This window comes from Monodelphis domestica, chromosome 2 (genome assembly GCF_027887165.1).
Source record: "Monodelphis domestica isolate mMonDom1 chromosome 2, mMonDom1.pri, whole genome shotgun sequence".
In the NCBI taxonomy this organism is placed as follows: Eukaryota; Metazoa; Chordata; class Mammalia; order Didelphimorphia; family Didelphidae; genus Monodelphis; species Monodelphis domestica.
Genome location: NC_077228.1, coordinates 43,167,989 through 43,184,509, shown reverse-complemented (window position 1 = coordinate 43,184,509; position 16,521 = coordinate 43,167,989). Strand labels below are relative to the sequence as shown.

The following is a 16,521-nucleotide window of genomic DNA, read 5'->3' as shown; positions in this document are numbered from 1 at the left end:
GAAATCTATCTCACCCTATAAGAAAGTAGAAAAGGATAAGAATAAAGAGGTAATAGAAGGAAGAACACATTGGAGGAAGTGTTGATAAGAAGAAAAATATTTTAGAGGGTGGACAAGAAGAAAGGATAGAGAGTAAGTTCACCAGAAAGGAGAATAGGATGGAAGGAAATACACAATAATCAATACTAAAATCACATCATTTCTCTAATAAAGGCCTTATTTCTCAAAAAATATAGAGAAATCAGTAGAGAGGATAAGAAAACAAGCCATTCCCTAATTGATAAATGGTTGAAGGATAGTAACAAAAATTTTCAGACAAATCTTTAAAAACTATCTATAGTCATATGAAAAAAAGTGTTACCTCAGTATTAATTAGAGAAATGCATCTTAAAATGATTCTGAGGTACCAACTCACACCTATCAGATTTGCTATTATAACAGTGAAGGAAAATGTCAAATGTCGGAGGGGAGTTGGGAAAATTCAGATGTTTTTGTACAGTTGGAGGGGTTGTGAACTGATTCAACTATTCTGGAGAGCAATTTGGAACTATATGCTAAGGTCATAAAACTGTGCAAACCCTTTGATCCAACAATACCACTTTTAGGTCAGTATCCCAAAGAGATTTTTTTAAAAAGAGATAAGGATCTATTTGCACAAAAATATTTATATCAGCTCTTTTTGTGGAGGCAAAGAATTGGGAATTAAGGGGACATCTCTCAAATGGGGAATACTTGAACAAGTTTTGGTATGTGAGTGTGGTAGAATATTATTGTGCTATAAGAAATGATGAAAAGAATGGTTTCAGAAAAACTTATATGAGTTGATGCAAAAATAAAGTAACCAGAACCAAGATTCTTCTGTGTCAAATTGTTTGATATCTCAGGGAGGGAAGGAAGGAGGGATGGTGGGAGAGAATTTAGAACTTAAAATTTTAACAAGTGAATGTTAAAAATTATTTTTACATTACAGTGAGGGCCCTCCCCCACAGAAAGAAAATATGATTTCAGTTTGATATAGTTCACAAAAAGTTAGAAGATCATCATACTTTACTGGTACATTTCTTCCATCATGCTGGTAGAAGGGTTCTTCTTCATTGTATTCTTCAAACACTCCCCACCGTAAATGGGCCCATTCATGAACTAAAATTTTACCTGTTGCAACATATTTAAAATACAAACATAATTACTTCCACAGTTCAATGGTTCAGTGGGTATCCGCTCAGACCTATGTCCGTATTCCCTTCATCAATGCAGATTGCACCGTCATCATGCTTTCTTATTCTTTGAAATCCTTATTCATATCTTCTCCTATGTCATCTGTAGAGAAACTATTCATGGCACTGAAATCCTTCTTCTAGATCTTTTATATTTCATGGCTATCAGTGTAAGATCCATGCAATCTAAGTGGTTCAGTGGATAGAGGACTGAGCTTGGAGTCAGGAAGATCCAAATTCAAATCTAGCCTCAGAAACGTACTAGCTGTGAGACCCTGGGCAGGTCTTTTCACTTTTGTCTCATTTTGCTCAAATATGAAATGGAAGTCCTAACAATATATATATATATATATACATATATATATATGTATATATATACCTCTCAGGTTTGTGAGGATCAAATGAGATGATATTTGATTTTTTAAAATTTTAACCTTTACTTTCTGTCTTAATAGCAATTGGAAGACAGAAGAGCAAGGGCTAGGTAGATAGGGTTAATTTATTTGCCCAGATTCACACAGCTAGTAAGTGTCTAAGGCCAGGTTTGAACCAAGGTCTTTCCATCTCCAGGCCTGGCACTCTATCCACTGTGCTATCTAGCTGCCCCTGAGATGATATTTGTAAAGCACTTAACATAGTACCTGGTACTTAGTAAGTTAATGATCAGCCTTCCTTCCTTCCTCCCTTCCTCCCTCCCTCCCTCCCTCCCTTCCTCCCTTCCTTCCTTCCTTCCTTCCTTCCTTCCTTCCTTCCTTCCTTCCTTCCTTCCTTCCTTCCTTCCTTCCTTCCTTCCTTCCTTCCTTCCTTCCTTCCTTCTTTCCTTTCTTCCTTCCCTATTATCCCTCACACTTGTTTAATATTTGGATGGGTCTATGATCTCATCAATTAGAGTCATCAATGTTACAGATTGCAATTCATTCGTGTCTGCCCATCCTATGGGCCTATGCCACCACATATGTATCAGAGAGAATTTACCCAGCATTTTGGGAGAAAAGTATATCTTTGTATAAATCTCTTAACATTATTTAGATATAAATGGAATATCTACCAGTTTTTCCACATAGTCCTTGCTTTGTTGTTTCTAACTCTTTATGACCCCATTTGGGGTTTTCTTGGCAAAGATATCTGAGAGATTTGCCATTTCCTTCTCCGGATCATTTTTCAGAGGGGAAACTGAGGCCAATATGTTAAGTTACTTGCTCTGGGTCACACAGCTAGTTTCTGAGGCCAGATTTAAATTCACAAAGATGAGTCTTCCTGAACTTAGACCTAATACTCTATATACTTTGCCATCTAGCTTTCCCACAAAGGTCTGTTGATTTTACTCCTACAACATCTCTTAAATATGTCCTACTCTCTCTTCTGATGCTGCCACCAATTTGTTACAACCCTTCATCACATCATACCAAGACTACTGCAACAGCCTGCTGGTGGGTCTACCTGCCTCAAGTATCTCCACACTCCAATCCATCTTCCATTCCGCCACTAAAGTTATTTTCTGGAAGTACAGGTTAGATTATGTCACTATTTATCCTCAACAAGTTTTAGTGGCTCCCTAAAACCTATGAGATTTGATTCAAAATTCTGTTTGGCATTCAAAGCCCTTCATAAACTAACCCCATTCCGCCTTTCTAATCTTCTTCTTATACCTTACTTCCCAACATGTACTCTTTGAGCCAGTTGCTCTAGTCCCCTGGTTGTTCCATGAATATGACACTCCATCTCTCAGCTCCAAGCATTTTATCCAGCTGTCTTTCGTGCCTTGGATATTCTCCTTCCACTCTTGACTATTAATTTCCTTGGCTTCCATTAGTTCCAACTCAAATACCATCTTTTACTGGAAGCCATTCCCAAAGTCTCTTAATTCTACTATCTCCCCTCTGTTCATTACTTCCTATATATCCTGTATATAACTTGTTTGGACATATTTGCTAGCTGTCTTCCTTAATAGATTGTAAGCTCCTTGAGAGCAGGGACTCTCACCTCTCTTTGTATCCCCAGTGATTAGCACCCAGTAGGTGCTTTTTAAACAGACCAGGAGGCAGTCTAGTCTGACTAAACTGTATGGAGTCAACAAACCTAAGAGAGAGGAGATAAGCCACATCTCATCCTTTCTGCTATAATTTTGTATCCAACACAACCAATACGTATCCTAATTTTCCAAACTTTACTCACTCTACCCTCCTCCTCTGCATTCACGTTCTCAACCTTTCATCTCTTGAGCTGGGTGTTAGCATCCACTAAGCAATTATAAATAAACTAACTCAACTACCCATAGTAGCTGTCCAGATGTCAATGGAAAAATTCTGGCCTTACCCCAACTCCATCTGGGGGCAATGATCAGTGAATAAGACTCTCAAGACATCCTTTTCATTTGGGGGGGGCAGAATCCACATAGAATGAGTTGGTATAGGTCAGTTGCAATTTGGCTCCTTACATTAGCCTTTCTCCCAAACTAACTTATCTTTTAAATTTCTCTGTTCTTTCTTAAGGAAATGACCACTTTTACGTATGCCCTCAGTTGTCATATATTGTCAGCCCCATCTCCATATCCATTCCCTTCTCTCTATTAATGTAGCCGGCACCAATTCAGACCTTCTTCACCACATATATAGACTCTTGCAGTAGCTTTCTGATTGGTCTCCTATCCTTTATCTCTCCCTTTAATTCATCCTACACACAATTCTCAAAGTGGTCTTCCTGAAGAGCAGGTCTGACCACATCACTCCTGTACTCAAACTTCCATGGCTCCCTATTCACTCTAGGATCAAAAGTTATTTAATTTTTCTTATCCTTTAAAAATATCTGCTATATGAAAATTTTTGAGGGTACATAATAATTTATATAGTTTTATTTACATATATTTTGTAATTAAGGTGTGCTCAAAATTCAGAGATTACCAATCTAAAACAGTTATATTCCCAAATGCGGAGTTAAATACTGATACCCCCTTTTAAGATGAAAAGAAGGTATGCCCCTGCCATATTTTTGGCATATCTGCATTGTTAAATCAAGATAATTATATTTCTTGTGTGCTATGAACCACGTTATAAAGTATGCTTTAGATGTGATGAACACTAAACTCTCATCAGTAACTATACCTTGTGGTCCATATTCATTCAGTTTTTCCCCCAGTACGATGGCAGGAGTTAAACAGATTCTCTCTCCCTTATCTCCACATTGTCCAAACTGGTCAGTTCGTGGAACATCAAAGCCTGGGGGATTAGGGACTTCAATGACAATATCTGCCTAGAAATGTTTGCAAAGAGGTTTCTGTTATATAGCGTATCATAAACAAAACTAGCAATATTAGGATTGAAAGATTCCAAAAAAATGCATTAGTTATTATGAGAATTATATTTTCAAAAATTTAGATCCAGTATGAAGTCCTCATAAAAGTGAGAATCTGATGATCTTACCTTTTTGTACGTCTCAAGTTTTGGTTCCTCATATTCGTTTTTTTTCTGCCATGTTTCAGGAATCAAAATCGAGACTGCCTTGAAGTAAAATCTCTTTTCTGTGGCTCCATACAGGTAAGTTGAAGCCTCTGTCACCATATCCTACATGAAAAAAAAGAAATCCATCAGAATGCCTGACAGCTGACTGAAATTTAAAGAACTCATCATTTAACTTCACACTGAAAATTGCCAGTAGAAAAAGATTACATGGTCATAGGAAGCTCTGTGATCCAAGCTTGGCTTCAAACGTATCCCTTTAGACTAAATACATACACCCATATTTACAAATCCACTAAGAATCAAGGGCACACCATGACAATTTAAGTTATTTTTTGTTTTGTATTTTAAACAAATGTGCTCAAGGTTTGTTGTTTTTTTTTTTTTAAATAAAAATTCCCGTGTCATGTCACAAGTGAGCATGGGTGTTACATCCATGTTTCAGGGAATCTTAACTCTTTGATGTGTGTCTTCTCTCCATCTTTTAATATAATACATCCATAATTTTCCATTTGGTGGGTCCCTTGTCCATGCTGTCCCATAAATTCTCTTCAGAACATCCCCCAACATGGGTTCTAAGACTACCGAAGGGATATTGGTAGAACGCATGGGCTCTGCACCAATGTAGGAGCTTGCAAGCTCTCATCATCTATTTGAAAGGAAGTTCCTTGGGAGGATGGAATATTTATTCTTTGTATTTGTATAGCCATTGCCTAGTACTTAGAAAATGATTAACAAATGCTTTTCAGTTGGTTGGCCATAGTATAGCGCATTGATTTTGCTGTAGTTACTACAGTCATTACTTACATTTATTGACCCATTCTTATCAAGATTGATAAGGACTGCCATGAGTCAAAGACAGTATGGGAGGGGAATGTACGGGAAGTATGGGCCTGGGAGTCAAGTGTTCTGGGTTCAAGGGTCATACCTGCCATCCTAATAGCCTCATAATTGCTGTAATTTTGAATAAGACATTTAACCAGGCTCTCAGTGCCCTCATCTGTTAAAGAAAAGAGTAAAATGTTCTCCTTCCCTCACCATTAGAAAGCATTTAGTAAGGACAGACTGACTGGGATACTTTAAAGTTTTGCTAAAGATTCCCCAACATTTATCATAAAGCTTGATAACTTTGTACCTCAGATCCACACCCTTGAAGGTTCCATCCATTTCCTCCTGGGATGCTCAGGTAAGTTTGTCCCCACCCTTAGAGTCACTAAGGGACTTTGCTGTCAACATGACACAATTCAGCTAAAATCAGTGCCACCAACAGCTCTTAAGAACCCAACATTTGCAAAACACCACTGAGGATTGAAAGATGGACCCAATGGAGACCCTGCTATTTAGGAGTTTACAATCTAATGACTGGGAGGGAGCCATATATGCAAAGAGTTATAGAGACAAGGGAATAAGAGATAAATGCAAGGAGGTGCCCAGTGCACCCCATGTACTTTGAGAAATGTGAGTCCTGACCCCTTCCACCATTGAGAAGGGGACGCTTGGCTTGTGTGACCCTCTACAAGTTGTTTTAGCTCTTAGTGTCCCTACCAATTTTCTAGGACCATTCGAGAAGAGTTTCCAATCTGTGTTGGCAAATCAGAGGTTCTTGTAGTAGGGTCTGTGAATTTATTTTTAATACTTTGATAACTGAATTCACTATAATTGGTTTCCTTTATGCACTTCAAACATCCTGAGCTGAGGATCCTTTGGTTTTACCCTAGTAACAAAGGGTTCACAGGGCAAAGAAGACAATAGGAGCACGTTTGTAGAGGGATATTTCTCACTACGAATTTCCTGTACCTCTGATCTCACTCCTCCGCACCAGAATACCCTCCAGAACTCCACTGAGATAATTGAATTTTTTAGTGAAAAAATAGTTACAGACCCTAAAAACAGTAAAAGTTTCAGGTCCTTTCCTCACCCCAGAAGCAGAAACCTCTCCCATTAGACTACTGACGAGAAACTAGAATTGGTAGTGTGAGATATTTTTGGGTCGTCCATGTTTTCCCGAGAAATCAATTATTGATAGGCATTAATTAAGTCACTGATGTTTTCATATGCTGTCCTAGGCTCTGAGGATACAAAGACAACATTACAATAATAATAACTATAGAGCTAATAGAAAAACGCAATAATCTTCTAAGGAAAGTTTTTATATAGGATTTGTATATATTTATACATAGCATCTTTTACATTTACATAACACTTCAAAGTTTGGAAAGTGTTTTATATCAGTTCACCTTTACATGATATCCTCCGTGTGTGGAATGTTCTCCTTTCTCATCTCCTCTTGGCTTCCTTCATGTCTAGCTAACATCCCACCTATAAGAAATCTTTCCAATTGCTCTTAATACGAGTTGTCTTTCATCCTTTTCTTTTCCCCCCTCTTTTTCCTTTTTAAATAAAAACACATCTTGTCTTCTATAAGCAATACCGTATATTGGTTCTAAGTCAGAACAAAAAGAACTAGGCAGTGGGGGGGGGGGGGGTGGTTAAGTGACTTGCCCAGGGTCATACAACTAGGAAGTATCTAAGGTCACATTTGAACCCAGGACCTCCTTTCAATCCAATTAGCCACTGTGTTACCTTGAGCAAGTCATTTAACCCTGCTTGATTCCATTTCTTCAATTGTAAGCTAGAGAAGGGAATTGCAAACCATTCCAGTATCTTTGCCAAGATAACTCAAATGGAGTCACAAAGAATCAGATGTGACTGAAATAACGGAATAATGACAAGAAAATACAGTTTTAAATAAATGACTTTTTCTATAGCAAACAGTTGATGACCATTAAAAACACTGAACAGTTTTCCAAATGAACTTCGGCCTGGTCTCTGCTCCTACACAGTTCCGGGCAGAATCACTGTTGTTCTGCAGCAGCTATCTAAATACATATGCTGGTGATGTAATGGATTGCCAATCCATCAGCATGTTGGGGGAGTGGGAGTTTTTCATCTACTTTGTTTATCTCTCTTGTTGGTTAGGCCAAATCTTGCTCATCTCATTGTGGCTTTTGCTGAGGAGTCTTTGTAGTATTCTGGGGTTTGATGTACAATCTAATTTGTGAATGGTAGCATTTAGAGAACTTCACTATCAGCAAACACATATAATAGAACATGGATACGAAAGCTTGGGGTGATGATCTGTGAGCAATATTGAGCATTGTAAAGCTTGGAATGACCTAAGTCTAGAGCAGAAACTGAAGGACAACAAAAAAAGATGTTGTTGTTTTTTCTTGTTTTGGGTTTTTTCTACATTTTGAAAAAAAGAGATGGATTAAGAACAGATACAATCTATGCTTGGGGTGCATGGGATGATAATAATTGTCATTTGAGGGGGCAAGTAGGGTTACTTGCTCTTTTGATTGAAAGACAGAGATTTACTTATGGGAGGTCCTGGGTTCAAATGTGATCTCAGACGCTTTGTATATTCCTAGACAAGTCACGTAACCCGTATTGCCTAGCCCTTACCACTCTTCTGCCTTAGAACCAATATATAGTATTGTTTCTAAGATGGAAGGTAAGTGTTTAAATAAATACATAAATAAATTGCCAATAGAGTGAAGGGAAAGCTATCTTATTCTTATTTTGTTTTCTCTGAAAAATTTCCAGTGAAATGTTAGGAATCCTCACAGATAATTCTTTGGAGAGATATAGAAAGGAGTCAGCAGAATTGGTTTTACCATATGCCTGAAGACAACAAGAAATAGTTTCATGGGACATTTGGTCCTTATATTGTCATGCTTATCATAAATATTTATAAAAGGGCCACCATGAAACTTCTTGTGACTTATAGGCCCATACCAATGTCAGACAATGAAAAGCAGAGTAATTCCACCAAGAACTTAATAAGACCATGGCAATAAACGCTGGGAATTCAGAGAAATGCAAAAGAAAGTCATTATTCTCAAGGAGCTGCCATTATGATGAGGGTAACAATATAGATATGTGTGGGGACCAATACAGAGACATCTTCCCTAGTTTCTTACTAAAGGACATGTGCAACTCAGTAGCTCCAAATTGTTCCCTTAATTTCCATGAACTGCACATTGGTAACCGAGCCAAGGATGGCTTCCTACTCAGTAACTATGGAAATCCTGAGAAGAAAGGCTCTTCCTTCCCTTTTAAAGTACATCACTTTGAGACTCCGTCACCTCTTCCTTGTACTTCTGAGAGGTAGCTTGAGGATGTCTTCCCCAGTCATGGCGATGACAATCCATGGCTCCAAAATATGTATTTACATCGGTACATCTGAAACTAGACCTAAAGCCCCTGAATGCCTCTTCTGTTTTATGTTACTTTCCTTGAGCTCAGTTTATACAGAAATGAACACTTCTCCTTCTGGGGGTGGGTGTAATGTGAACAGGAGAGATGGGGTGTACCAAAGTCAGTTCTGGTCACTCAGCTGGAGATGTTGCCTAACTAGCATTTTTTGGAAGAGACAATATCTTTTAACAATACCAGTCTGAACCATATAAGACAAAGGAGCACTGCCTGCCTAGGCAGGAAATTTGGGGCTCATGTCCAAGGGTCTCCCCAAATGCCTTTACTTTGACAGGAGATTATTGCATGGATTATGTATTGTTTTACATTCCAAGTCATTCATATGTGCTTATAAGTAAGTCATGTTTTAAGCATTTCTTCTGTAGTGCAAAAATGAACCTCATACCTGGCCTTCCCTTTTAGGAAAACTTAGACAAGAACCTATACCAAAGCTTTCTTTAGAGATTTTCCATATATATGTACACATTCCATATAACTGTATGTCTTCCCTATATATAAAATTATATATAAGAATATTCCATATTATACAAATAAATATCTATATGTGAAATACTTGTTTACATATTTTATATATAATATATAAAATTTTATATATGTATAATTTATGTGTGTGTGTGTGTGTGTGTGTGTGTGTGTGTGTGTGTGTGTGTGTGTAAAATTAACCTAGACATGGAAAGAAGTTTAATGCTCCCTCTTTGAGTTCAGGCTTTTCCCAGGATATATGTTAGCTATATGAGTCCAGAGCATAATCCTTCATCGTAAGAAGCACCTCAGACCTCAGGTAACACAAATAAAGAACTTCCAAGAAGAATAAGAGTGAAGAATGTGAATCATCAGAGAAGTATAGTTCAAAAAGGATGGGTGGTCAAGGGGTGAGGAGATGGGGCATAACAGGAAGATGTCCCAAATGTTCTGCTGCTCTCCTTTTGATGTGGGGAAAAATTGAGAGAGGGCTCCAGGATGCCTGTTGCCACTACTATTACTGCAGGGGCTGCTACTGCCATGACATGGCAGAAAGCAAAATGCGGAGAGGCTAAGACCGAGACTGCAGTCTAGTTCTATGGAAGCCACACAGAATTAATAGATATAGCCTGACTAGGGATACTTCTTTTATTGTGAACAAAACGGATTACTACTTAGATGTATCATATACATTTATACTCTCCCGAATGAGCACAGAGCCTGACTCTTTAATATTTGTTTCATAAGAGTTGTATTTTCTTTCTGTTTTAAACCTGGTTCACCTAAGATAAAAGATAAAGTTAACTACTGCATTACTGTGTGCTTTGGCATTAGAAGATAGCCAGGGTGAAGCAATAGGTGATAAAGGATAGAGGGGAGAGAAGGGAGAGATTTTTGAACTGACACATCGACGATAATAGCTAATATTGGCTAACATTTATACAGCACTTTCTACATGCCAGAAACTGTGTGAAGTACTATATATATATAAAATCTCATTTGATGCTGAAAAGAATTCTAGGAGGTAGGTGCTATTATCATTCTCATTTTATGGCTAAAGGAAACTGGGCCAAGCAGGGTTAAGGGCTTTGTCCAGGATCACACAGCTAGCAAGTATCTGAGACTTGATTTGAACTCAGGTCTTCCTGATAGCAGGTCCAGCAGGTTTATGGTGGGGACAGCTAGTAGTAGGAGGTATGAGGCAAGATGGTGGAGGGAGCTATTGTAGATCATTTCCCAAGAGACTGAGCCACACAAGGGAGAAAACATTTAGGATAATGATAATTCCTGGGGATGGATGGATCATGTGAGAGTTTTTTGAGGACAGGGTGTGTGTGTGTGTGTGTGTGTGTGTGTGTGTGTGTGTGTGTGTGTGTGTGTGTATGGGGGGGGGTCTTGTGTAAAGTCAGGAGAAAAGCAGCCAGTGCACAGGGAGAGATGGAAGACAGGTGCCAGCCTGGGGGTGGTAGTGAAAGAAGTCTGCTAGAAGAGACTCGAGGAAATGAGATAATTTGTGATTTAGAGGAGTTTTCCTTGGCCAGGAGGAAGGCTACCTTAGCATGTGAAACTAAAGGAGAAGACAATGTGCTGATACACACAATATACGACTACCAAGTAGATGAATTATGTGGAAATAGTAATAGTGGCATCATTCATAGAACAGGAAAGGTATACCAGGTGAGTTGGACTCCCCCCTTTTTCTGAGGCAAAGGGAAAAATTTCAGGGGGTCAATAGTCAGGAGTTAAACTATTGAGGTAAGTGAGTTAATTCACCAGGCTTCTCTGAGAGATCCAAATACTACACTCCAGCAAGGAGACCTAGTTTTTTTCCTCATTCAGAAATGGCCAATTTACAAGGACAAAGCCCTTTCTTTCCCCACTGACCTCCCCACCCCCAAACAGTGTGGTTAGCGACTCCACATTTTTTCTCAACCAGAAAAACCAGTTCTCCCAACAATTCTGTGGAAAGGTTTCATTTAGTAATAACCAAAGAAATATTTTTAGAAGTCTTTACTTTCCAAAGATGTTAGAAAGACTATTAGAGACCACCCCTCAGTCCTACTGCAGGTCACCTGAAACCTTTCCCTCTCTGCTGCTCCTGTCTCAAAAAATCCTCATTTTCTTAAAAGAAACCTGCATGAAGCAAACTTGGAAAAAGCTCTCAGGTTCAATAGCAATAATCTGTTGGAGCATGAAAAGAGGTGATTGAACAATGTTGTTTCTACCTCCTTATAAAAAAAATTAACCCCTTTTTGAATAACTAACAAATGTAAAAAGGCCCAGAAAAAGTGCAAATCAATTTTTGGGCAGCCAATATCCATCTGAATAGGGCTTCTAATGTTACCAATACAAGGCGGCCGCACTGCTATCTATCCCTCATAAGTCCATTACTCCATTTTACCAATTAGTACCGAAGTTAATAAGCCATTGTAGGAGTAAAAATGAATAAATATTCCTAGTATTTAAAAATACAGGATTTTTTAAAATAATAAGTCACAAGAAAAGAAAAAAGGAAAAGGTTTCTTTTAGTCAAGTGAGCAGAGCAAAGAGAGCCAGAGACTCACACCTGCAGCACTTTACCAAAAGCACAAGGCCCAAAAAAAAGAGCCCCGTGATGTGGGTCTCAGCCAAATTTATCTCCCAAGCATCCTTATGTAAAATAAGGACACAATTTAAAAGGATGCTGGGAATGTAGCTCAGCAAATTTTCTATCTGCACACCATTAATATGTAGCATTCACAGATGGATCCTCTAATAGAAAAATAGCAAGGAAAACATTGTACACAGAGACTGATACACTGTGGTACAATTGAAGTCAATGGACTTCTCCATTAGTGTCAATGCAATGTCCCTGAACAATCTGCAGGGATCTAGGAGAAAAAACACTATCCACAAGCAGAGGATAAATTATGGGAGTAAAAACACCAAGGAAAAGCAACTGCTTAACTCCAGGGGTGGAGGGGATATGACTGAGGAGAGACTCTGAATGAACACTCTAATGCAAATACCAACAACATGGAAATGGGTTCAAATCAAGAACACATGTGATACCCAGTGGAATCGCATGCTGGCTATGGGAGAGGTGGGGGGGGGGAGGAGGGAAGAAAAGAAAATTAATTGTGTTTACAATGAATAATGTTTGGAAATGACCAAATAAAATAATGTTAAAAAAAAGAAAAAAGAAAAATAGCAGTATTTTCACAGGGTCAGACTTATCCCCAAAGTACAAATTATTCTTTCACCCAGTGAGCTAAATGGTAGCAGTAGTCATGTAACTTTGCACTTTATTGCCCTATGAACCCCTTAACTTCTATGTTGACAGCCATTATATATATATATATATGTGCATATATATATAACACATACTCTAATGCATGGAGGCAGCTTTAATTACTTCACAGATTAAAAATGACTTCCAGAAACTCAAGACTTTGCAAGAACTAATTCAACAACATTCGGACTGATGTGATAAAATACCCTGAACCAGAGCTATGCTTGTCTTGTAAATTTCTGTTTTCTGTATGTCATCTGTTTGTGATAAGTCTATGTTCTATATTCCACGTTGCCAGAGAGTGTATGAAGTATACAGAATATATCTGTATTGTCAGTGTGGTTTCTGTCCATGCACAATGGGAGGGTTACATCTTGGGAAAAACAATCCTCAGATAAAAGAGGTGACCTTCTCTCTGCTGTCTTCAGTTTGATACAGAAGAAATGGAGGAGACAGGCAGAGGCTGTGTAGGAAATTTAAGAGCAACATTTTTTGGTGAATTTTATGGATTTTTGAGTCTCCTAAACTTTTAGATAATTTAATTGGTTACACATAAAGGACAAATATACAAAATTGTTAGACATCTCTTCCCTGCCCTCCTTGATGACCACAAGGGGGTAGAAATGATAAAGACAAGAAAGGGATAATTCATTGAACAATTACAAAATATCAACAGAGAACAAAACATATGTTCTGTATTTTTTCTTCTCTCTTTTCTCGAATGGGCTCTTGAGAGGGGGCAGCTGGGTGGCTCAGTGAATTGAGAGCCAGACCTAGAGATGGGAGGTCCTAGGTTCAAATCTGGCCTTAGATACTTCCCCAGTTGTGTGACCCTGGCAAAGTCACTTAACCCCCATTGCCTAGCCCTTACCAATCTTTTGACTTGGAGCCAATACACAGTATTGACTCTAAGAAGGAAAGTAAGTTTTTTTTTTTTTTAAAGTGGGCCCCTGAGGAAAGGAAAGGAAAGAGAAAAGATCAGAACAAAAAAAAGGGGGGGGAGGAGATTTGATCCCACAATTGGCTCACAACTTGATTTGATTTTTAATTCGATTAGATAATAAAGATTGATATATAACTTGAACATTTGCTAATGATTTAAATATGTATTGTGGGTATAGTATAATTTATTTCATTGTGATAATTGGTTACCAATTAAAATAAAATTTAGCTAAATTTAAGAATGTACAAAACTTATAGTGAAAAACTATTTATTAGGACTTGCAATGTATAATGATTACAAATTTGAATGATTAGACTTATCAAAAATGATTGGCAAAAGGGCCTTTCCTAAAAAAGAATAAACAGTAGATGTCTAAAACCATCAGCAAGCATCATCTGCAGTGGGGGTAAATCAGAAGCATTCCCAATAAGATCAGGAGTGAAACAAGGATGTACATTATCACCTCTATTATTTAACATTGTATTAAAAACATTAGCAGTAGCAATTAGAGATGAAAAAGAAATTGAAGGTATTAAAAAAGGCAATGAGGAGACCAAGTTATCGCTCTTTGCAGATGATATGATGGTCCACTTAAAGAATTCTGGAGAATCAACTAAAAAACTAGTGGAAATAAGCAATAACTTTAACAAAGTTACAGGATACAAAATAAACCCATTTAAATCATCAGCATTTCTATATATTCCCAATCCATTTCAGCAGCAAGAATTAGAAAGACAAATTCCATTCAAAATCAGCGTAGACAATATAAAATACTTAGGAAGCTATCTACTACGACAACCACAGAAATTATATAAACACAACTACAAAACACTTTCCACACAATTAAAACTAGATCTGAACAACTGGAAAAAACATTGATTGCTCATGAGTAGGACAAGATAACATAATAAAAATGGCAATCCTACCCAAATTAATTTACTTATTTAGTGCCATACCTATCAAACTACCAAGAAACTTTTTTTTACCTAATTAGAAAAAAGTATATCAAAGTTCATTTGGAAGAACAAAAGATCAAGAATATCAAGGGAAATAATGAAAAAAAATGTGAAGGAGGGAGGCTTATCAGTCCCAGATCTTAACCTGTACTATAAAGCAGTGGTCATCAAAACAATTTGGTACTGGTTGAGAGACAGGAGGGAAGATCAGTGGAATAGACTTAGGGTAAATAACCTCAGCAAGACAGTGTATGATAAACCTAAAGAGCCAAGCTTTGGGGACAAAAGTCCAGTATTTGACAAAAAATGCTGGGAAAATATGGGAAAGATTAGGTTAAGATCAACATCTCACACCCTACACCAAGATAAATTCAGAATGGGTGAATGATTTGAATATTAAAAGGAGTCTCTGAGTAAAATAGGTAAACATAGAATAGTATACCTGTCAGATCTTTGGGAAAGGAAAGATTTTAAAAACAAACAAGAGTTAGAAAATATTAAAAATGTAAAATAAATAATTTTTATTTCATTAAGTTAAAAAGTGTTTGTACAAACCAATGCAACCAAAATTAGAAGGGAAGTAAAAATAAGGGGAAAAATCTTTATAATCAAAACCTCTGACAAAGGTCTAATTACTCAGATTTATAAGGAGCTAAATCAATTGTATAAAAAAGTGAGCCATTCCCCAATTGACAAATGGGCAAGGGACATGAATTGGCAATTTTCAGATAAAGAAATCAAAACTATCAATAAGCCCATCAAAAAGTGTTCTAATCTCTTATAATTAGAGAAATACAAATCAAAACAACCTAGCAGATTGGCTAATATGACAGCAAAGGAAATAATAAACACATTAATGAATTGCTGGTAGAGTTGTGAATTGATCCAACCATTTTGCATGATAATTTGGAACTATGCACAAAGGGTGCTAAAAGATTGTCTGCCTTTTGATCCAGCCATAGCACTGCTGGGTTTCTACCCCAAAGAGATAACTGTACAGAAATACTTATAGCAATGCTCTTTGTGGTGGCAAAAAAACAATAACTGGGAAATGAGGGGATGCCCTTCAATTGAAGAATGGCTGAACAAACTGTGGTATATGTTGGTGATAGAATGCTATTGTGCTGAAAGGAATAATGAACTGGAGAAATTGCATGTGAACTGGGACAACTTCTAGGAATTTATGCAGAGTGAAAGGAGCAGAAACAGGAGAACTTTATACATGGAGACTGATACACCATGGCATAATCGAATATAATGGACTTCTCTACTAGCAGCATTGCAATAATCCAGGACAATTCTGAGGGACTTATGAGAAAGATGCTATCCCCATTCAGAGAAAGAACTGTGGAAGTAGTAACACAGAAGAAAAACAACTGCTTGATCATATGGGTCTATGGGGATATGATTGGGGATGTAGACTCTAAGCACATATTAATAATATGGAAATAGGTCTTGATCAATGACATGTAAAACCCAGTGGAATTGCTTATTTTCTATGAGGGTGGGAAGAGAGGAGAGGAGGGAAAGAACATGAATCATGTAAACATGGAAAAATATTCTAAATTAATTAATTAAATATTTTTTCAATTAAAAATGCTTGGCAAAACTGAATTTGAGATTTGATTAAGTGTATTTAATAGCTAGCCTATGCAAAGTATGTGCAACAAATATTAGATCAGAATATTATTCATGAAATTTAATCAATTATGTAAAAATATTCTGAAGTATCATTTGAAAGTTCTAAAGTTTTAAATCAATATCCATTGAGAATAATTTAATATCAAGGTTAAAACATGTAAAGTTTATAAGCATAGTATATTTTTCCTCATTTCCCAAGCAATATACACCTAGTAGGATGCAAAGCCAAAAATAAATTAAAATCAGGACACTTTTAGATAATATTGCAAAAGACTTACAGCTTCCTATAAATTTATTAACC

At 37.2% G+C, this 16,521-nt stretch overlaps 1 protein-coding gene across 1 annotated transcript in view; it reads right to left on the bottom strand.

Moving 5' to 3' along the window:
• LOC100618928 (calcium-activated chloride channel regulator 1-like) overlaps positions 1–16,521 on the bottom strand; it is a 61,565-nt gene that overhangs the window by 40,850 nt on the left and 4,194 nt on the right. Inside the window, 3 exon segments of the mRNA XM_056815393.1 lie at positions 1,047–1,152; positions 4,316–4,463; positions 4,634–4,774. Coding sequence (XP_056671371.1) covers positions 1,047–1,152; positions 4,316–4,463; positions 4,634–4,774 — 395 coding nt within the window.